Source organism: Aulonocara sp. 'chitande type north' Nkhata Bay, linkage group LG16 (genome assembly GCF_057382095.1).
Source record: "Aulonocara sp. 'chitande type north' Nkhata Bay isolate Kocher_YH1m ecotype deep benthic linkage group LG16, A_spYH_male_GT1.1, whole genome shotgun sequence".
In the NCBI taxonomy this organism is placed as follows: domain Eukaryota; kingdom Metazoa; phylum Chordata; class Actinopteri; order Cichliformes; family Cichlidae; genus Aulonocara; species Aulonocara sp. 'chitande type north' Nkhata Bay.
In genome coordinates, this window is record NC_141359.1 from 21,713,944 (window position 1) to 21,737,706 (window position 23,763).

General features: G+C 39.1%; 2 protein-coding genes across 6 annotated transcripts; both read left to right on the forward strand.

Moving 5' to 3' along the window:
* The first annotated feature begins 25 nt into the window (after positions 1-25).
* On the forward strand, positions 26-14,272 carry LOC147311453 (nectin-4-like). Of its 5 annotated transcripts, none has more exons than XM_086265596.1 (7): positions 26-225; positions 2,349-2,690; positions 2,807-3,109; positions 4,246-4,339; positions 9,350-9,504; positions 10,554-10,653; positions 11,138-14,138. In XM_086265596.1, exons 1-7 carry the CDS (start codon positions 84-86, stop codon positions 11,142-11,144), a joined length of 1,143 nt encoding a protein of 380 aa, XP_086121722.1. In that variant the 5' UTR covers positions 26-83; the 3' UTR covers positions 11,145-14,138. The 5 variants fall into 5 exon arrangements, 4 of the variants coding, with proteins under 4 accessions (XP_086121722.1, XP_086121723.1, XP_086121724.1 ...); XM_086265597.1 differs by lacking the exon at positions 4,246-4,339 and adding an exon at positions 4,453-4,510; XR_015125284.1 differs by lacking the exon at positions 11,138-14,138 and having other exon boundaries at positions 9,327-9,504.
* Positions 14,175-23,746, forward strand: LOC147311454 (nectin-2-like). The gene is made up of 6 exons (XM_086265599.1): positions 14,175-14,310; positions 15,305-15,371; positions 17,600-17,941; positions 18,059-18,361; positions 19,479-19,572; positions 23,586-23,746. The coding sequence occupies exons 2-6, from the start codon at positions 15,350-15,352 to the stop codon at positions 23,662-23,664; spliced, it is 840 nt and encodes a 279-aa protein (XP_086121725.1). The 5' UTR covers positions 14,175-14,310; positions 15,305-15,349; the 3' UTR covers positions 23,665-23,746.
* The last annotated feature ends 17 nt before the right edge of the window (positions 23,747-23,763 follow it).

The following is a 23,763-nucleotide window of genomic DNA, read 5'->3' on the forward strand; positions in this document are numbered from 1 at the left end:
AACTTTTGCTTCCTGTTTGAAACAATGGGCGTGGATAGCCGCAGCAGCAGCAGCAATGAGCAAATCACAAGAAAGAAAACCAAATGAAGCGGACAGAGTTACATGTTTTGTTTATGTTTTCACGGACAATTATTATGACAAGTCAGTGCCACTCCATGTTTTCCGTGATACCCTGTCGTTTGGTGATAATATCTGCGTTCCTGCTGACCAGAGAAGCTGCTGAAGGTATGTTGAAAGTTTTTTGTACACGCTTGGATCGGCTTGGGCTGAAATGAGATAAACTTGCATGTGTCACAACGGACGGGCAGGGAAACGTGAAAATGAAAAAAGTAACTGCTCATTACCAATGCGGGTCCTGGTGGTGGTGATGTAGAAACATCAAAATGATGGGATATCTGGTGGATTAAGAGTGTGTACAGATCATAGCTCTACAGTTTAAATATGTACAGTTCTATTTCTTTTTCATTTTCAGGACAGTTCATATAAACTAATAAATTCCCACTTATGCGTGATCCCCCCCCCACTTCACCCACAGTTTATAAAATAAAACAAAAAAGTATGGTTGACTTTTGTTTTGTTTTTGTTTTTTGTGAGAGGATTTTTCACATGAGATAAGATTATAGCAATTCACTGGGTAGGAACAGAATTTAGATATAACTCGAAAGATCTTCATGGTGGGTGATGTTACAAAATTATGTCATTGTTACATTATCAGCTCAGTACACAGCCAGGGTCTGTTGGTTTTACCTTGAGTACACAAGGACGTGGGAAACTAGCAAAATGTTTTCATTTACCTTTCAGTAGTTTGTCTGTCAGCAAAGTCACACACAAAGAAGGCAATCATCTAGTCTCCTGGAGTTGCATAAATGAGAATTTTAAGATTCTTCTTTTTCAATCTGCTGTGAAAACTTAAGCAATAGTAAGGGTGTGTTTACTAAGTCAATAGCTGGAGCAAAGTATAATCCAGCTAGTCTACTTATTTTAGTAATATAGCCATGATTTTTGACTGCCTGTATTCAGATTACTTAATACCTAAGGTGTGCTTTATGTTAAACGTGATATACAGAAACAGATGCCAAGCTACAGCAGACTAAAACAAGACCTGAAGTCAAAACCTGTAAATTTTATGATTTGAAAGGCACCTAATATCATTTATATAGTTTCTGTAAATAGCACAAGTTTTGTTCATGTTTATTTCTTGTCAGGTCAGTGGACTGAATGTAAAAAAGAAATTTAGCACTAAAGACCGTCTTTAGTAGCACTTTTTTTCAATTTTGAAATAAAAACATTTAATACTACCTCATGTTCCCCTCAAAATCTGAAAAGCATTTCCATATTTTCAGTGTATGTTTGAATTATTGCATCCTTATCATGATAAAGTATGTGAGGTGAACATGGTTGGGGATGAAATAATTTCTGTTTTTCTAATGAGATCTTCAATGTAGCTTCAAAGTAGCTGTTAATATCAAATTTAGTATAATTAATTGAGGACCTTTTATTTTGCGTAAATTAATTTCCATGTTTTTTTCTATTAGGCCCATCTATGGCCACTAAATAATCATAGTAGGAATATTCATTCATCGGCAGTGTTGGGAAGGTTACTTTTAAAATGTATTCCATTACAGAATACAGAATACATGCCCGAAAATGTATTATGTAATGTATTCCGTTACGTTACTCAATGACAGTAACGTATTCTGAATACTTTGGAATACTTAATATATTATCATGCTTTTTACAACAACGTGAATGTACTATTGCTGTGTGATTTATTACTATTACTGAAGGTCCGCGACTCCGAACTGTAGTAAAGGGACCTCTGACTAATACGGCGGAGTCCCTGTCGGCTCGTAGCCGAAAAATAGCTTTACTTTGTTGTGTGGGTCAGCTTTTCTTGCGAGAGACAGAGAGAGGCGTTGAAAGGCTGCTCCAACGGAACTTATTGTTTTCGGAGGAAAACACGAACACGGTGTACAGTCGAGTCTTAATAGCTTACTTACAACTGGGCTCATCAGGCACTCTTCTTGGCTGCAGTGGTTATTATTATATTTACATGCTTCCAGCTCCCGTTTTTCCTCGATGACATAGTGTTACTCATTCAGACTAATCCAAAACAGCTGACTGGCACATCCAGGCACATGATCAGGGAGAGCTTGGTCTGCTTTTGCTTTGTTTTCTATTTCTATTCTCACTCAGGCACTTTTATTTAATTGTTGAAAGTCAAAATAATGATCAAGATAAACAGTCAATTAAGTGTGTGTTTTAAGTGTTTAAGTGTGAAAATCTTCTTGGATGCTCTTTTGTTTTTACTTTTTCATCTGTGATCTGATCTTTCATGTATTTTCCAGCTCTCCGGGTGACTGGTGGAAGTGTGACAGTGGAACAAGGAGGTACTGCTATCTTAACGTGCCATGTCATTGATACCAATGATGACCTGACACAGATTACCTGGCAGAGGAAGACGAGAGAAAAACCTCGCAATGACAATTTCCTAACTATCCTACCCAGAGATGGAGTGCAGTTTGTCAATGGACATGATGATCGATTTAAATATATCGGGAATTTTAACAACAAAAATGGAACTCTCCAGTTATCCAATGTTGCCCTGAAGGATGAAGGCAGCTACACGTGCATCTTCACAATGTTTCCCAGTGGAAATCAGAAGACTGAGATACTTCTAAACTTGCTTGGTATGAAAAAACACTTTATTTAAATTATTCTGGGTGTTTGTGTGTGAGACAGAGACAGAGTTACTTCGACCATCCTGTATGCATGTTTATTTATTTGTGTGCTGTGCCTCTCCTAGTGCCTCCTTTCACAAACATCAAGGACAACCTTCCCACTTTGGGCACTGCAGAGGTTTTATTTGCTACCTGCACGGCTGCTGGATCGAAGCCTCCTGCAGAGGTGAGGTGGCTCACTGGTGCTTTGGGAGACAAAGTGAGGACGACAACAAACTCCACCCAGTATGACAACGGTACGACTACCACTGTCAGCTCTCTGTTTGGTGTTCCTACGAGAGAGATTAATGGTCACCAGGTCCAGTGTGTCATCAGCGGTGACTCCCTGACTAAAGAAAAAAGTCTGCCCTTCACCATACAGGTCTACTGTGAGTATCAGCTGCGGATGTAGTTTATTATTTGTCTTTTGTTGTGTCACTGTTGATTTTAGAATTTTAATTGTTTAACCAAGTTGTAGCATGTCTGCCACTATGAACCCCCCCCCCCCCCCCCCACACACACACACACACACACACACACACACATGTACCTTGCACACGCCGTTTCTTTATCACAGTATTTTAATTTACATTTTCTACACTGTTATTTGCTTTACAGCACTGTCCCCCAACTCTGTCTATGCTGTCCTCTCCCTGTCCGCTCAGCGTTTTCTCCCAATGCACCATTTTGCTGCTGTGTAGAAACAGGGGAGGTATAATTAGATATTGGCTGTCAACTGTTCCACTCTGGCACTGCAGCTATGTCCAGTCTTACTTTTTTTTCTTTCTTCATATGCGATTGTGACATCTCCCCTGCTCTCATGACTTTGTCTCCTGGTTGTGGCAGTCAATATTATGTCACAACAGATTAAGAAAGAATTTCTGAAAGATAAGTAGAGCAAAAGTCAAAACAAAATGAGGATATCTAGGTTGATACAAAGGCTATTGTTACGCCATTAGTGTTAAAGACTAAATAATACTTAATGTGGGTGTTTTGTTTTTTGGACTGTCAGATGAAAGACCAAATACCAAGTACCAAAATAATTGATCTTTACTGAGGACAATATACCTCAATTTGGAGTTTTTGGCTACCTTGAGTGAGCTTAGTTTACCTGAACTGAGGCATCGAAAAAAGTCAAAACTTAACACTCATTTTGTCAGAGACATGCTGACTGTCAGTAGCTACAGTTAATGGACTGAGCTGTGCCAGAAATCCAAGGTAATGCCGGTGATGACATAGAGGAATGCTCTCTCAGCAGACCTTCATCCCTCAATACCAATCCATGACCATTTCAGTGACACAGCACTGTCCTGCAGTGTTACCAACCTTCAGTTTTTTTAGTTGAAGGTGTTTGTAATCGAGTCAGTGACATATTTATATCACTATGAAGGGATCACTCCTTGATCTAAATGACAAGTAACCAAGATTTATGGATTTGCGTGCCATAATAGGATTCAAACATATGTGAAATCATTAATATTTCCTTAGTTCAGGATTAACACACTTTTCTCTATATCTTCTGCAGTCTCACCCACAGAAGTGAACATTAGAGTGATTTCAGAGGACTCGTTTGAGTGTGTGACAGAAGCCAACCCAAATGCAATATTTAACTGGAGCAGGTAAAGTCATTTGAATAATTACTGTGTGTGTGTGTGTGTGTGTGTGTGTGTGTGTGTGTGTGTGTGTGTGTGTGTGTGTGTGTGTGTGTGTGTGTGTGTATGGTGAGTGGCAGGTCAGGCAGGACCCAAACACAAAGGGATGAAGTGGAAGAGGCAGCTCAAAACTAAACAGTACAGGCCAGGAGGAAACCAGGACTCTAGGAACTAGAAAACAGAGCAGAAACACAGCAAATGGGAACAAATCGATGAGCAAAGATGGGCAGTAACGCATTACTGTAATCTGATTACTTTTTTCAGGTAACGAGTAAAGTAAGGGATTACTATTGCAAAAACGGTAATTAGAGTACCGTTACTTTCCCGTAGGAACGCTGCGTTACTGCGTTACTAAAACCGTGATTTTTTGCGAGAATGTCTCACGACAGTGACGTAAGCGAGTGCGCCGTTAGTGACAACAGCTGTGTGCAGATCAACAATGGATCACATATCGATTGTGGGAGAGAGTATGAGTGTGCAGCGTTTAAAGCGTGGACTTTGAGTTTGATTCCATAAAAAGTGACAAAAACATTAGCGTCCATCGTGCGTGGGAAGAAAACTTTTTACAGCGAAAAAAAACCCTAAACTTCTAAGCAAGCACCGAGTGCGCTATGACATAATGGGAAACTCACAGAGAAACTCGCGGATTCTTCAACTGACCGTGGCACACCTGCACCAGGGTAAACCTCCGCCTACCCCCAGTCCTGCTTTACAGGTGAAAATAGAGCAACAGGACCGCTGAGTCTTTGACTTTATTTATGTTCTGCTGTGTTTTACTTGCATCTATTTGAAAGAAACACAAAAAATATTTTATTTTATGTGCTGGAATGTGCAGATAATAGGTTTAAATGTTAAACTAATTTATTCAAGTCAGAGAATGTTGCATATAATTAAATCTTTGCTTGATGCATAAAGTTAAAAGATTAAAACTGATAAAACAAGTTAAAAAAAAGAGACTTTTCCATTTGATTACATTTTGTATGATGTATTATGTAGAAAAAGTAGAATTGGGCTGAAAGATCTATCGCTTTATCACCTACTCAGGTTGTAAATCGTGTTTTTAAAAAGTAACTAAGTAACTAAGTAACTAAGTAATTAATTACTTTTGAAAATAAGTAATCAGTAAAGTAACGGGATTACTTTTTTGGGGAAGTAATCAGTAATTAGTTACTGATTACTTTTTTCAAGTAACTTGACCAACACTGTCGACGAGGAACACACATTACGCATGACGAGAGGATGGGCAACAGGTCATACATAACGAGCGATCGTGGCTCAGGAGTTGGCAGTTCGCCTTGTAATTGGAAGGTTGCCGGTTTGAGCCCTGGCTTGAACAATGTCGGTCATTGTGTCCTTGGGCAAAACACTTCACCCGTTGCCTACTGGTGGTGGTCCGGCAGCCTCGCCTCTGTCAGTGCGCCCCGGGATGGCTGTGGCTACAATGTAGCTTGCCATCATGTGTGAATGTGTGTATGAATGGGTGAATGACTGGATGTGTAAAGCGCTTTGGGGGTCCTTACGGACTAGCGCTATACAAATTAAGGCCATTTACCATAACACAGCTGTACTAAAGAAGGAAATAGGAAATAGGAAAAAGGACTGTAAAAACTAAAACAGGAAGTAGGATAACACAGAGACTATGTCACAAAGGCTTGGCAGAGGAACCAGGGAGAAACAAGCATGGGGACATGACTGACTGGAAAGACAGAAATGGAACAGAAAACACTGAGACAAGAGAAAAACAAATGTGAAGATGAGACTGACTAAACACAGGAGAAGACAATGAGGAAGAAAAACTCAAAAATCACACAAAACGGAAGACTAAGAGAAACATACTTAATAGATGACATACAAATAACCACAAACCTAAGAATCACATAAACTGTACAAAAACTGGTCACGTGTAAGAGTTATTCTCAAGTGAAATGCAAACTGCTTCTAATGCAGCTGTGTAAGATTATTTCCATAAATGCAGCAACTGTCAAATTTGATGTAGCCTACTCCCATGGAAAAGATCACAAAGTAAATTAAATAAAAATTCTGTTAAAGCTGGGCAAAGTTGGATACTATTCCATTAGATACTTGTGGTGACTCCATAGTGTAGTAGTTTACACATTCGTACGTGAAATCTCACTGGTTTGAGACCAGGAGGAGACCTCTGCAAGCTCAAATATTCAGAGTCATCCACTGTCGCGACTGCTTGTGAAAAGGGAAACACTGAAAGAAGTATTACATAATTGTGTTTGTGAAGTTTTTTTTTCACCTGAATAGACTTGATGCCATAAGTTTTGTTGTTGGTGGTGGGGTTTTTTTCCTTTCACTGACAGTGAGCTCTTTCCAGGAGATAAATGTGCAAACACATTTGAATTTTAGTTGAAGAAGCTCAGAGAATTCTAGTCTTCAGCATAAACTATAGGAATCCCAAAGGCATGGCTGTTAATGTGTGGATGGTCCGAACTGAGTGAATATTTTTTTGTAAAGTTACACAAAAAAAAAAGCGGAGGCCAAAAATCCAGAAAGCTTCAACAACAAGAAAATCCAATGATTGAGAATGAACATTGTGTTGAAAGTCAAGCTAGCAACCCAACCAAGAGTACAACTCCCCTTGCTCACTAGTCCCATGACAGGCCTACCTGTATCACTCAAACTCATCAGCTGTAGTTGGTTAACTAACATTTATTGACAACCTCTGACAACATGCAAAAAAGAAGTACAACAAAATGTCCACAACGTAGACTATAAAACAAGCCTATAATTGAAGACTGCTACTACTAATCAGTAGTGGTTTAAAAGCAAAAATAAAAATAGTGGTGCAACCCTCCTTTTGATGATATCCAGTTAAACATATCTGATCATCTTTTCTACTCAAGTCAATGTGCAGTGACAGGATAGGAAAACTGCATTCAAAAAGCCACATAAAATGATCTGCTGTAGCCTATTGCAATTGCTGTGCAATAGTCAAGAGACATTGTGACTTGACTGAAAAAAATGTTGCAAATAAAAAGAAAAGTGTTTTGTCATTGGAACTCTGGAGGATTGCACAGGCCGTTTTAGAACAGCAGACAGAAGCTGAAAGACTGTTGACACATAGTTTCACTTATCATTGTCCACTTATCTAGTTCAGGGTCATGCGTGTGGGGGCTGGGGCCTGTCCTAGTTGCTATAATGGTAAGAGGCGTGTCACCAGCTTACTAAAACAAAGAATCAGTCTTTGCGCTGGGGGAGGAAGCCGGAGTAGCTGGTGAACCCGTGAACTCGTGCAAGTATGAAAATAACAAACAAACTCCCCATAGAAAGGCTGGACAGAGATATTTAAAAAAAAAAATAGAAACTAAATAATGAATCATCTGGTCACGTGGTGTACTCAAAATCCAAATTAAGTGATTTTTAACTGCCTGTGCCAGAAACTAATATTAAAAAAAGGTTTTTGTGCTTTTGTTTAATATTACTTTTGGCTTATTTAGTGCTTTTCTGTTTTGCTTTCAGTTGTATTGTGTTAAGTCTTGTATATGTCAGGGCTCTAGACTAACATTCTTCTTAGGTGCACCAGCACAAAAGTTAGGTGCACCCAAGTCTTTCTACCGCATCGCTTAACACTGCAGTTTTAAATGTTCACTTTTTTTTATACTTTTTTTTTTGGTATATGTAGGTTTTTATTTAACCTTTGTATTATTTATTTATTTGTATTATTTACTTACTGTTTTATTTTGATACTCATTTTTTCTGAGGTTTGTGTTCCTTCACTGTGTTTGTGTCTGTTGCGTCCATCTGTGTTTAGTCTTTCTACCTACCAGGGCTGGACTGGTAATCTGGCATACCAGGCATTTTCCCAGTGCCAGGACACTTCTGGGCCGATGGGTCAATATCATTTTTTTTCTTTGTCGTCAATATTATTTTATAGCCTACAGGCTGGCTGGTGGTCCACTGCCACTAGCCCTACAAGCACTGACTGCCACTCATTTATTCTTTTTCATTACTGACACTGGATTGCCTGATCAAATCTCTTAACAAGACTGGCCGGTCTCCTACCATCCACCTTGTAGAACAGAAGTTTACTGTGTAAGAAACCTTTGATAAAGATGGACAACCAAAAGTGAAAAGGTGGAGCTTTAAATGCTATGACAGAAAAAGAAAAAAGAAACTAGAAATTAAAATGTATCAAATTAACTAAAATGTTAGCTGCTGCACCATCAATCCTATTACAAGCAGTGACTATTATAAAGCCTTGTTGCTAGCACTGTCCATGGAGAAATGCATGACAAGGGACAGTAGTCCCAAAAATGGAGGGAGAAAGAAAGAGAGGAAGATGTAATTATGGTGGTAAGAAAACAGTTGGAGGGAATTAATTAGGAAGTTAAAAATTTAAGTAAACCCATCACCATGAGACACTACTAATAGCTAAATACACATGTATACATGAGTAAAATAAATTATTTTTTCCTTTTTGTTGTGTTTCAGTATTTGGATCTTTATTCTGCAATCAGTAATGGCTGTATGAAGTTTCATGAAGCATTAAAGCTTTTCATCCACTTGGTAAACTCATGGGCCAAAGCTGCATTGTGCTTCACTTGCTCTACTGTGCCAACAAGTGGACAATAAATGTAAAACAGAGTGAATATAATAAGATGGTGTTGATTTGAGTAAATGAATGATCTTTCTTGTGCCCAAACATGAATTCTAAGCTTAATAATATGGTGTTTATTTTTATGATATAATGGTGGGATCAAAAGGGAAAATGGAAACAATTGGGAGAGGGTTGTGATGTGAATGTGCCTGGCTGCCTCTACCTTCTCGGATCTTGTTTTTCAGGGAGTCATGTAATTAGGTAAAAATTAAATAATGTAATGTTTTGGTGTGAGCAAGGAAAGTGCAACACAAAAAGCTAATGACTAAAATTAATTTGCATTTTTGCAAAACTCACATTTTTTTTTCCTTCTCTGTACATTTCATGTAGAGTCTTGTTCGTGTTTTTTCCAGATCTGGACAGTCTTTGTCACAGCCTGGTGTCAAAGTAGACGGTGCAAAGCTACAACTGCTGAGTCTGACCTCTGATCTAAATGGCCTCTATCAGTGTGAAGCATCTAACGCATATGGACGTAAACATGGTCAGCTCTATGTGCGTGTTGCAGCAGGTGAGGTCAGCTTGGATTTAGCTGTGCAGTTTGTCCAAATCTTTCTGGATTTGTTTCTGAGTATTTATTTGAGCTTTTGCTGGTGTTGCTTCATTCTGATCTTGTTCTGAACACCAACTAGCTTGAAGAGATTGGCTTAAAGTATAAACAGCATGAAACAGAACAGAAAACAGGTCCGCGGCTCCGAACCGTAGTAAAGGGACCTCTGGCTAATACGTCGGGTTCCATGTCGGGCTCGTAGCCGAAAACTTTACTTTGTTGTCTGGGTCAACTTTGCCAGTGAGAGACATTGAAAGGCTGCTCCAATAGAAGAAAGAAGGAGGAAAACATGAACACAGTGTACATTCGAGTCTGAATAGCTTACTTACAACTGGGCTACACTGACCATGAGGTTACATTCTTTAGGGATATGCCTGTAACACTCTGCCTATTGCCTTCATATTAAATAATTTTTTGAACAATATTTTTTTAAATATTTCTTTGCGTCATTATGCGGGCCGAAGGTAGAGTTGACATGGGCCGCGAGATTGAGACCCAGGCATTAGAGCCTCTTAATGCGTGTTTTGTTTGGGTTTCCACTGGCATGGAATTACCAAAAATAGAGAGGGGACAGCCTAACATATGAAACAGGAAAAGACCTCCGTGTAATCCCTTTATGTCAACAAAGTAACTGTATTCGGAATACTACCTTTTTAAACGGTAACTGTAACAGAATACAGTTACCCATATTTTGTATTTTAAATACGTAACGCCGGTACATGTATTCTGTTACTCCCAAAAACTGCCAGCTTGCTTCTTTCACGGTCATATTAAGTTTGTATTTTATTTTTGTGCCTCACCTGCCAGCAGATGGAAGTTTTTAAATATGTTGAGTCCAGGTGTAGAATGATTTTGGAATATAGCCAAGCCACCTGAGGTGTCCTATTGCCATTTAGAAGACTTGCAATACTGTCTGAGTCATCTAAATGTGAAATATAAAACTAAAAGCCATGAAGGGGAAAGAGAACAACATTAGTCTAATTATATTCTTCCTTCTTGTGTACCTGTAGGAGCATGTTCTGCTGCTTGGGCCTTATTTGGTATTTTGCTTACTCTGAATGTGATTGGGGTTGCAGCATGGTGCTTCTTTAAATCTGGATGTTTTCAAAGGTACTCGGAACAGCAACACTTCATACACTTAATATGTAGTTCTCCTGATATCAAATCATATACACATAATGTTCAAATAGGTCTAAAGGTTTTTGATCATTTGAAATAAACAATCAACTGCAATAGAGAGAAAGACTGTCAGCTTTAATTGTAAGTAACAGTATGTGTGAAATGTTATACATATATACAGGGTGGGCCATTTATATGGATACACCGTAATAAAATGGGAATGGTTGGTGATATTAAAGTCCTGTTTGTGGCACATTAGTATATGTGAGGGGGCAAACTCCTCAAGATGGGTGCTGACCATGGTGGCCATTTAGAAGTCGGCCATCTTGGATACAACTTTTGTTTTTTCAATAGGAAGAGGGCCATGTGACACATCAAACTTATTGGTAATGTCACAAGAAAAACAATGGTGTGCTTGGTTTCAACGTAACTTTATTCTGTCATGAGTTATTTACAAGTTTCTCTTTGTTCACAGCCATTGACATGTCGAAGAGTTTAACACGTGAGGAGTGGATCGAAATTGTGTTGATATATCTGGTGAACGCAGTAACCGGGTCATTGCAGCAGATTTCAATCCAAGACACCCTATGAGACCACCCATGTCCCATGCTACAGTCAGCAAATTGCTTGCTAAGTTTCATGAAACTGGTTCAGTGTTGGATTTGCCAAAATGTGGACGCAAGAAAACTGTCACTAATGAAGAAACATCAGTGGCTGTCCTAGCTTCATTCAGCAAGAGCCCACAGTGTAGCACTCGCCACATGTCACTGGAGAGTGGCATTAGTCAAACATCCCTTCGGCGGATATTAGCTACTCACAAATGGCACCCTTACAAACTCCAGCTACTGCAGCATCTCAACGAGGATGACCCAGATCGGCGCACAGAATTTGCAGAATGGGCAAAACAAAAATTGGTACAGGACCCTCAGTTCAGTGATGAGGCAAACTTTTATGTGAATGGTGAAGTTAACAAACAAAACCACCGCTATTGGTCTGACACTATCCCACATTGGATGGATCCCTCCAAGACTGTTGGAACAACAAAAGTGATGGTTTGGTGTGGTATATGGTCTATGACTTTGGCATTGTACTTCTGTCATGTAATCTTTAGATAAACAATATTTCAACCCAGACATTATACAACTTTGTTTATTATAACACAGCAAAAAAAATTAAATTACTGCAATTCAGCAAGTAATAATGAATATTAATCGAATTTAAAAAGAAAAAAAAGACATATCACACTTGATTTGGGACAGTGACATTGTAGACCCTCTGCTGAATTGCTCTCCATCCTCTAAAAGAAACAAAATAACAAATATGTTAACTTCTTCCTTATTCCTTGCATTCATTATCTTGTTTGCCATCTATTGACTGTGTCAAGTGCCATACACATTATGAATAAATTTGTTTCCATTTTTATCACTTAACTTGGCCTTCCACTTTGAGATGTAGATTGGTATAATGAGCCCATAATATGTGCTTCAGCTTCTGCCTGAAGTGTTTGCTCAGTTGACATCTCCATCAGTGATTAATAAATTCCCTCAAGAAGCGTGCATAATCTTCTCCCAGAAACATTTTGTTGAACATTATTCATGAGCATTAGAAATGTTGCAATAATGAAAACATGTTCTTCAAGGTGACGCAATATAAACTCCAAATTATTTCTACCATTTGCAGTTTGAACAGCTGTCGGAAAACAGTTGTCAAGCTCTACAAAGTACTGAAACAGTTCAGCTGATGCCATTTTATAAAGGAAACTCAGAAAAAAACTTCATCTCTAAACATGAGGTTCATACATTCTATATATTCAAGTTTCATTCTAGGTATTCAAGTTTCATTCTTTATATGCTATGCTATAAATTAAATAGGTAAAATGTACGGAGAGGATTCCAAGTGTCGCTTATGAGGAAAAGCTCATAATCTGAAAAGAACAACATCCTCTTTAAGACACTGAGAATTTAATCTCATGTACTACTGATGTTTATTTTTGATTTAACATGACTTATAAATATAGATTCATTTCAGCCAAATACAGTAAGGATGATTGGACAGTGTCTGACAGTATATATGGACAATGATCCAACACACAGTACAAAAAAACCCAGGAGTTTTTGAAGGTAGAGCAGGATTCTGCATTGACCGACTCTGACTCTTCTATTACTGCGATTTTCAGCATTTCAGTCAATTTCCTCAGAACAATTTGCCTTTTATGTTCAGATCGCCTGTAGGGCGTAAACGCACCATCACGCCAGGCTGTTTCAAAATTATGTTCGATGAGCGACGTTTGGCTGGACAGGGGGGAGAACATGTCTGCAAAGCGCTGTTGCAACTTGGCAACATCTGCTCTCAGGGCCTGTGTGAGATGGTTATCACAATGGAGGGAGGCAGGAATGATGGAATTTGGCACCTCCGACCCCAACTCATCTCTTTCCTTCACCAGGCTCACCGGAGAAGCGGGGCTTATATTCTAACAACAACGGCACTATAGGATACCTGTGAATATCACCATGAGCACACTTCACCTCCACCCACTCTGCCTGCAGCAATGCCTCGGGGTGAACCAAGCTTTGGTACACGAGGGTCTGCGTACAGCCCGTGTCCACCAAAGCATGGCATATAGTAGTTCAATCGCCACCACACTGTGGCCATCCCCTTGGCATGGCTCAGGAGCCTTCTGGATTTCCTTCTTGTAAGGTGAACCCATGCACACAATGGCTGTGTTCACAGTTCTCAGTGTTTATTGTAATGTTAATGCCATAGTCCCCACTCAGGGCTGGTCTCAGCTCACACACCCGCGCGCGTCTCTTGCTTCACTATAAAAGGAAAAGAGACTGTCATCAGTTCAGTCACCACCACCTGTGGCCTCACCTGCCTCCTGTCACCGCCCCTTTGAGCTCACTGCACACTCCTTCCCTTGCAGCTGAGCCAGGGACCACACCTCCGCCACACTGCTGCTCTCGAGATACAATTGCAAATTCATTACTTCCCTGTTTAGACTGCCTGCACTGTAAATAAATGCACTGAACTGTCGATTTGTGAGTCTGCATTTTGAGTCCTTCCGACCACCCACCATGACAGTAACGGGACTCAAACATTCCAGGAAGATCAACTTTATTTTCATTGATTCACAGAATATCTTCCCAAAAGTCTTGGGGATCATCAAGATGTTTTCTGGCAAATGTGAGACCAGCCATTGTGTTCCCTTTGCTCAGCAGTCAGTGGTTTTCTCCTTGAACTCTTCCAAGAATGCAATTTTTGCCCAAAAGAGCCTGTCTGAGTTTTTTATGCATGCACTAATTTTATGCATAGTTTCTTTGGTTAATGTGAGCGAGATTCTGAAAAGTATTTGGGTGAGTTCAGGATGTACAGCATGATAGTTCTTAAATAAAATGTTTGAGGGTAAAATATTGTGATTTCAAGTTCAGCTATTGTTATGTGGTTGTTTTTATCTTTTTTATAACCCGAACCTTCATTTAACAGGTAACAGGTTAAAAAGGCACCAGCTGCACAACGCTTGAAGGTTGACGCCGAAGAGAACAACAACAATTCTTCCCAGAGATACGATAACAAGAATGAACTGACTGTCTTGCCCTATTCCTCAAGGCCACCTGCGTAGGCTGCGAACTGTTGATCTACGCCTAATAGGTGAAAGGACACTCTCTCAGGCTGAACACAGGATACACATCCCCACACACATACACTGATACTGATACGCCCTCACCGCCACTCTCCCCCACTCTCCCCCGCCCAAATCCAATGCCTCCCATGCTTTCCTCCCATCCGATGTGAACAGTGGGCCAGACGGAGGCGCAACCGTGAGATTGCAGCGTCCCAGATGCAGCATTGCTTGTCTGTGATTTACTGTGTTAAGGTGTCGTGATGTCTGTGTTTTCTTTATGTGCTATGGAGTTTTTCTTTTTCTCCTCATACTGACTCCCTTTTGGGGACCAGTATTAGCAGAATTTCTTTTTTTCTCCTAGATTGCCCTTCCGTGTTACACATTTCATTATTTTTCCTTTTTTCTACCTAGCCTGACCTGTCTCCCCAATGTGATGTTTGTGTATTGTATGTACGGTTGGCACGGTCTGTCATCTCAGTTGTGGGCAACTGCAACCGACAAATAAAAGCACTTCTCAATCCCAGTCAATCTCAAAAAATGCCAGACTATGATGGTTTTGACTGTTTTTCAAACAAATTACAGTTAATGCAAACAAAAGTTGAAACTGTATGAAGACAGGAGCAGAAGATGTTGTGGACCTTAAAACGTGGCACGTGTAACTGCTGTTTTTAGTCTCTGGACACGAGTTTCAATTGCTGAAGTGTGTTTTCTAAGAAAAAAAAAGACGAATAAAAAAAGTGAGCAAATAATTAAAAATGTAAGTAAAACTAAGACTTGTGTATATTGCAATTATGAATAGTTATGGTAATTAAGCTACAATTTTCACTCTACTCTTGCTAAATTTCCTGGAACACCCACACGTGTTGGGTAATGTTTGTAAAAAATAACAAATCTGTTAAAAACAGGTGGACCAAAAAAGTATAACCCATAATGGTCAGTTCACAGAATTCTCAGTTAAACTGGAGCACATGCAGGAGCAGTACACTGGCTTGTGTGCTAAACCTGCCTTCTGTTTTACAGAGCCCATAAAAGCCAAGGAAAAGTGTTCTGCATTTGAAGAAAGTCATGTTTTCAGTGATCCAAGAAGGTAAAAAAAGGAATTCTATTTGTGCTTTCATTTCTCACTCTTTATCCAGGCCACTCACTCATTCTAGTTCTTCATGTGCAATACAAAGGCTGTTGAGACAGCCACCCTCCTCTCAGTTTTTACTTATGTTGTCTATGGCCATAGCTGGGAGGTTCATCAGTTATGTTTGTATATTAACAAAAAAAAACAAACAAAAACGAACCTCTCAATACTACTACCTACTTTTCCTAATAGTTTTTCCTTGACTTTGCAGAAGATCTAATTACACTTCCAGCTGACTACTTAACAATGTCACCATGTCTGCTTTTCCAAATTTACAAAGATGGACTACAGCTTGTGACTACTACTTAACAGCAGTACATTCTTACAGTACTGTATCGCCCAGGTCATATAAAAGAGCATTATGACAAAAACTGAAAGTGAAAATAAAATGTGTGTTGTTTTTTCCTTGTTTTTTTCCCCCTCTTTTGTTAACACTTTTTTGGCTGCAACTCATGGAATGAAATGAAAAACATGATTTGCCACGGTTGCTATTTAGCCTTGAAGGGTCTTTCTTAGAGATTTCAGATGGCTTTTACTATGGCTGTTACACATGTACTTCTGAGTTAGGAACCTTTACATTTGACTACTAAGCTGCACCCCTAGCATATCTAAGGCATGCACCAGGCCAGTCTTTCTCTCCTCTTTTGCTTGAACCATTTGTAACAAAATTGGGCACTGTCTGTCTGTGATGTTTGTTTAGTTTTAAACGGTTGGGAGAGAGCTCCATGCCTGCTGCTTTTACAAGATTATCGGTGAAACAGCCTTGGGAGCTGCTTGTAAGTCTGTTTAGTCTGATGATGGTATAACATTGTTTTTGGGATCAACTTTCCCTCTGAATTAAAGACAAAGTGAGATAGTGAGAAAGATTAGAAAGAAAGTAGACAGGAGTACTGGGTGTACTGTTAGGCGTCCAGCAAAGAACAATAAAGCTGATGAGCTATAGCATAAATATTTGGAAAATAATAAGTTTTCTTCTTAACCCTAGAAGCTAGGTTAAAAAGAGAGGTGATGATCAGTGAGCAGCAGCAAAGAAAATGAGCACAGGAGAAGGGGCTGTTGTTTATGGTAGAATAAGCACAGTTGGAACAAGAAATAAAATCTTTGTTCTGTCTTTTTTCCACCCACCCGATTCATTAGCATTCTGACTTTTATGATTAAGCAGTGTTATGTTGGGGTGTAGCGGGCACCATATTTGCAATCCGAAACAACATTTTATAGTTGTTTAACACACACACACACACACACACACACACACACACACACACACACACACAAAGCGCAATTGTAAAACAGTTTAAGTAGCGAATATCCTAATCTTACTTTTTCTAAACTCCATGCAACTCCTCCTCTCATTTCTCCCCCACCCCCACTGCACGGTCCCGTTTCTACCTGACGGGAGAGAAACGCAACAAGTTCTGATAATGGACTTGGTGAGAAAGCTGTGAAGGTTAACTTTCCCATGTGTAGCATTCCCTCTCCCAAGTCTTACAGATAAGAAATAAACCGTGAATCCTCCCTTAGTTGTGCTGCAATAACCATAGGCTGCTGAGGGATTCCCATGATGCATTGAGTATTTCTTCTTCACTCACCTTTCTCACTCACTATGTGTTAATAGACCTCTCTGCACTGAATCATACTTGTTATTAATCTCTGTCTCTCTTCCACAGCATGTCTTTTATCCTGTTTTCCTTCTCTCACCCCAACCGGTGGCAGCAGATGGCCCCGCCCCTCCCTGAGCCTGGTTCTGCCGGAGGTTTCTTCCTGTTAAAAGGGAGTTTATCCCTCCCACTGTCACCAAAGTGCTTTCTCATAGGGGCTCATATGATTGTTGGGTTTTTCTCTGTGTTTATTATTGTAGGGTCTACATTACATAATAAAGCGCCTTGAGGTGACTGTTGTTGTGATTTCTAAATAAAATTGTGTTGAATTGAAAGGAAACTGAAAAAATATGACTATTCAGTTCTGTTCCCTGATTAGATCTGCACAGTACTAATTCCTTATTCCTCACCCAGACCAGACGCCAAGCTGCTCTGATAGTCCTGGTTCAGGTTTTGAAAAATTGATCCTGTTTGGATTTGTAGCTGTAATTGTGAAACTGGTGTTTTACCTTATGCAAATCTGGTTCTTTCTTGTTTCTATTTTTACGCTGAGGTTTGAGCTTTAATAGTGTTTCATGCTCTTTACAGGTCTCCAGGTGATTGGTGGAAGTGTGACAGTGGTTCAAGGAGGCACTACTATCTTACCGTGCCAAATCAACCACACTGATGATGATTTAACACAGATTACCTGGCAGAGGACAACCAGAGAAAAACCTCATAATGACAATTTTATCACTGTCCAACCAAGGGAAGGACCACGGTTTGTCAATGGACAGGATGATCGATTTAAATATATCGGGAATTTTAACAACAAAAATGGAACCCTCCAGTTATCCAGTGTTGCATTGACGGATGAAGGCAGCTACACATGCATCTTCACATTGTTTCCCAGTGGAAATCACAAGACTGAGATACCTCTTATAGTGATTGGTATAGAAAAAACAAAAACATGTATTTAAGAGATTTGTTTGTATATGAGATGTAGACAGATTTGCTTTTACTGTCACGCTTACATATTGAATTATTAGTTTTCTGTAACTCTCCTAGTGCCTCCTTTCACAAACATCAAGGACAGCCTTCCCACTTTGGGCACAGAAGAGGTTTTATTTGCTACCTGCACGGCTGCTGGATCGAAGCCTCCTGCAGAGGTGAGGTGGCTCACTGGTGCTTTGGGAGACAAAGTGAGGACGACAACAAACTCCACACAGTATGACAACGGTACAACTACCACAGTCAGCTCTCTGTTTGGCGTACCTATGAGAGAGATTAATGGTTACCAGGTCCAGTGTGTCATTAGTAGTGACTCCCTGACTAAAGAAGAAACCCTGCCCTTCACCATACAGGTCTACTGTGAGTATCAGCTGTTGATGTATTTTATTATTTTGTCTTCTTTTGTTCTTTTGTCATTTAAGAAATTTAATAGTTTAATCAAATAATTAGAAAAGAACACAGACACACCCAGGATCAAACTCTGTTTTTATACAAAAACAGGCATAAATCCTCAAAAAGTTCTCATGTTTCCATCTTTGTTCAGGAGAAGTATTTTTTTTCCCCTGTTTGAGATGCTGTCATGACTTTGCCTCTGTGTTAGGTCTCTCAATATTAGGTTGTCACAGTAGACAGAGAGAATTCCCGAAAGACCTGAAAGACTTAATGACAACCTTTAGACTGATATAAAGGACATTGTTACACCATTATTGCAAAAGACTAAATGATGTAACCATGTGAACCGAAACCAACAAATTCAGTAAAGTCATACCACAGTAGACATTTGAGTTCAGACACAAGTCTGTTTCTTAATTTACTGGCAGTAGTCCAATACTGGAATATTTGTGGGTAATGTGGTTTTATACATGTATTCTTAAAGTAAAATTAACTGAGGCTGTTTTGAAAATGAAGCATTGTGTGCTCTTTTTTAGTGATGTTATATAACTGTGGTGTTCTGTTTCTGGTGGAATTCCCCAAAAGAAACCTAATATGTTGTTTTTAGTCCAAGGTGATTGTAAGTGAGCCGGTGACACTTTTGAATGTGTGTTAGAGGATTACTCCTAGAAACTGAATGAAAACCAAGATTTATGGTTTTGCCTTACATAGCAGGCGATTTAGCTGATGTGCAGCATATTAGAGCAGTCAGTCATTCCGATGATGTTTTTTGATAGGGGAAGAAATTTGGATGAAACAATTGCTGTTGAGTCCAGACACCAGTGTTTCTTCACTGAATGGCAGTAGTACAATACACTATCTACAATCTTTGTGTGCAGTGTAGGCTTATATATGTATTCTTTGTATGTATTCTTCAGTATTTTTTAATAATGTATGTCACTTTTTGTCATTTCAGTTGCTCTCTCTGCCGACATTCCCCCTTCAGTACCAAGCATTTACAATTTGAGAATTTGAAACATTATTTTGACATCATTAGTATTTCATCAGTTCAGGTTTAACACAGCTGTGTCTTCATTTTTTGCAGTCTCTCCCACAGAAGTGAACATTACAGTGATTTCAGAGGACTCATTTGAGTGTTTGACAGAAGCCAACCCAAGTGCAAACTTTATCTGGAGCAGGTAAAGTCATTTGAACAGTTTTTACATTTGAAATATTCATTTAAATGCTGAGAGAGAGAGAGAAGTATATTAAGCTACAATTATACTAACTATACTAGATGTTATTAAAAGTAGTTTTAGTGGTGTTGGCAGTGAACTTTGGAAAATAAGCTACAAACTATGATATCAGTTGAGAACTCAGTGTAAACACTTTAAGTGGAAGGAAGGAATGAACGGGGTGGTTCTCAGGAGGATGTCACAGAAAATGCAACAATTTGCCATTTTGGATTTTATGCACTTTTTTCATATTTTCACTTCATATTTTAGTGAAATATGCACAGTTATAACCTAATGGGTATTTACAGAAATTGTGCTCAAGGTCATATATTTTGCTTTAGGTGCACTTTTCCATGTTCACAAGAATCACTCCTCCTCCTGGAGTATTAGTCAAACTAATGAAATTAGATTAATTGATCTTGGATATGACTGTCTGGAGGCCTCCTTGCCTCCTCAGTGGATTTGAATTCTTGTGAGTTTCTGTAACAAAGACAGCTAGTGCCACCAGAACTTATTACTTTGGTTTTCCACTTTAACATCACATTAACATTATAGCGAGTGATGAATTATGAGCTTCCTTATCAATTCTTATTTGGTCCGCTTTGAGAATCGCCACCAGCTCTAAGCAGCATATCAAAGACACTACATTCATGCAGATTAAATCAAATTGCATGCTGTGTGGTCAAATTTAAGTGCATTTTGGAGGTATTTCTCCTCTTTGTTGTGATCAGTGTTGGAGTCGTTACTAAAAAAAAAATGTATTACATATTTTGCAGGGAACACTTTTCAAAAAAGTAATCCTGTAAGCTCCTTACTCCCAGGAGAAAGTAATTTGCAACAAAACTGGTTACATTGCTTTTGCATTTTTTCTGACTATATCCTTTTTCTGTCCGTTGAGATTGTAATAACTAAAAATAGAAACATCCTAATAAAAAATCTAATAAAATATGGCTATCAAGTGGGTCGTTATAGCAAAAGCTGTAATGGTCCACTTGGGAATAAATATTTTTCCATAAAATGACCTGAAACTCATTGCTTCTCTATGAAAATGTAATAATGTAAACCTATAGACTACATCGCACACACCAACACAAATCTCTATCCTAATGAGGACATATAATGATCTTTCTTTGTTCAATTTGGGGATAAACACAAAGCTGACAACGCAAGGAAAAGATGAAAATTGGCACAAAGCAATTGCCATGGGAATTTGACTGTAGAAGCTTGAACAGGTAGAAATGGATTGCTCATCAGTTTTTACCTGTTGAAGTTCAGGCTCTGGCTGCTGGTCTAGATTCATCATTCACTAAGCTTTAACATCCCTATGAGGTCTTGGCTAGCTTGGCTTTGTTATGCTGTTTATGCAGGTGCTTGCACATTTTATTTATTAACTTATGAGTTTCATTACACAGCGACTTTGTATTCCTATTTCTTATTTATTTAATACATATTGAATGTGGTTGATAATGTAATTTTTGTATGTAAAAGTGGTGATTCTGCAAATGACATTTGACTCCTAGCACACATATGCACATTAGTCAAGTAAATCTCACTAGTCCTCTGATTGGGTGTTGGAATGTTTGAGGCATTTCCTTTGTGTATGTATAGGATGTATAGGACTGAAGAGATGCTGCCCATATATGTGTTGAAGGTTGGATGGATTTAAATATCGTCATTTAATATATATACCAACTGTGAGTGAAACAATATGTAAGAGTTCCTGTTGATTGTCTTTGCAATACTATTATACTATCCAGAAATGTACATTTGCCTTTTGCTGTTTTTAATTATTGTTTACAAATTGGTAAAAAAGTTCTTACATTTAGGTAGAACATTATCAATCTGAGGTATGTGGCTTAACCAAATTTGAATCATCGTTAGCCAGCCCTAACTATATGCTTTAGCAAAAAGGTAAGTTTTAAGCCTAATCTTAAAAGCAGAGAGGGTGTCTGTCTCCTGAATCCAAACTGGCAGCTGGTTCCACAGAAGATGGGCCTAAAAGCTGAAGGCCATCAGCAGTGTATTTTCCACTGGCATCCTGTTGGTCAGTGAATTGATCCAGTACAGTCATGAATCATGCCTTCTTTGGCTTAAAAGCACAATAAAAATGATGGCTATAAATCCTCTTTTTTAATTATTTCATGTTTACGTTTTATCTAGAGAAAAAGTGTAAGGTTTAACCAATGCCAAGTCCAGTGATAGATTAGAGCAGATATGTTTGTATGGCTTTTTCCTTGCACAGTAGTCAAGGGACATTGTGACATTAAAGTACGTCCACTGCAATATAAGAAAATTTCAAACTTCTCTGAGTATGGATTGTTGGGTGGAGACCTGGACAGTGTTTGGGTTTGCAGTAGTGTTGTTGGGAACTGTGGAGGATTGCATGGGCTGTTTCAGCTCACCAGACAAGATGATGAAAAAATGGTCTTGTTTGAACCAAGAGGTGATGTCACTGGATGAAAAGTTAGGACGTAGTAATATGAAATACTGATCCCTAAAATTAAGCAATGTTTGTTTGAATTATCAAATGAGTTGGAGTAAAGGGTGCAAAAGTATATTTACATTTTACAACTACCAAATAGAGCAGCATAAAACAGAAAAAGTAAAAGAAACTCATATTTATAACAAGAGAATCTGTGTAAATGTGTTATTATAACTGATTCTGTAAAACTTCATTAACAGGAATGGCTTCAGCTCTCCTGCTCTGGGGACATTAGCGGTTTTTGGCGACATGGGCAGTTGCCCAGGGAGTGGCATTGTAGCGCTGTTTCCCATTCCCTGGTTACTCCCCTGTAAGCCCTGTGTTTGCCTTTGCTCTCTGTCGCGTCATACCCTCAACATGCTGTGTGTTTATGTCCAGTGTTCCAGTGTTTCAGCACCTCTGTTCCGAGTCTTGTTTTGTTTTTGCTGCGTTTTGAGTTCCACTCCCGTTTTGAGAGTCCTGCATTTTGGGTCCCTTTTCCTGCCTACCTGCCTGCCACACAGCACAGCCATGACAAAATCAACAATTGACAATCATTACGTAATACTGTGCTGAACACAGTCCAAAAGATTCAGTAAGCTACATCAGTGTCTACTGTTTACAATCATAGCCAAGTGGCTTACAAACATAAACAGAAATTTTCACTATCCCTACTAATAAATGTTATCTTGTTGTACCTCTGTTGTGGTCTGTGCTGTCCTCTATGCTGCATGCTGGGGCAGCAGGTTGGGGGTCACAGATGCCAACAGACTAAATAAACTGATCCACAAGGCCAGTAATGTGTTGGGGATGGAGCTGGACTCCATTAGGGGGGTGTCTGAGAGGCAGATGTTGTCCAAGATAAGGACAATCATGGATAATACCTCCCACCCACGCCATGACATACTGGCTAACAGGAGCACGTTCAGTGAGAGACTGACATTACCAAAAAGCAGGAAATCATTCCTGCCTGTGGCCATCTCCCTGAGCGACTCCTCCATCTAATACACTATAAACACTGCAGTTACACCCTTTTTACACACACTCTTTTCTACTCTGTAATATTCTTGTCAATTTTGTTTATATTTATATTTATAATCCCCTCTGTTAATCCTTGATATTTATAATTGAGTGATCTGTATATATTACTGCTATTTCTTAAATGTGTAAAATCTGTAACATGATGTAGCCTATTGTTTGGAGCTTAGTCTGCTACTGTTACTATTTTTTACAATTTCTTCTTGGAACAACTGTAACCCACATAATTTCTTTAGGGATTAATAAAGTATTCTGATTCTGATTGTTTCAGGATACCTGCCATTATCCAGTGACACATCTGCTTACCTGTATCATTTGCTCGTTTCTCCTCTTCTTTTCTCTTTTTTCTAAAGGGCTTTTTTTTTCCTTGTAGCTGTAATTGTGAAACTGGTGTTTTACCTTATGCAAATCTGCTTCTTTCTTGTTTCTATTTTTATGCTGAGGTTTGAGCTTTAATAGTGTTTCATGCTCTTTACAGGTCTCCAGGTGATTGGTGGAAGTGTGACAGTGGTTCAAGGAGGCACTGCTATCTTACCGTGCCAAATCATCCACACTGATGATGATTTGACGCAGATTACCTGGCAGAGGACAACCAGAGAAAAACCTCATAATGACAATTTTATCACTGTCCAACCAAGGGAAGGACCACGGTTTGT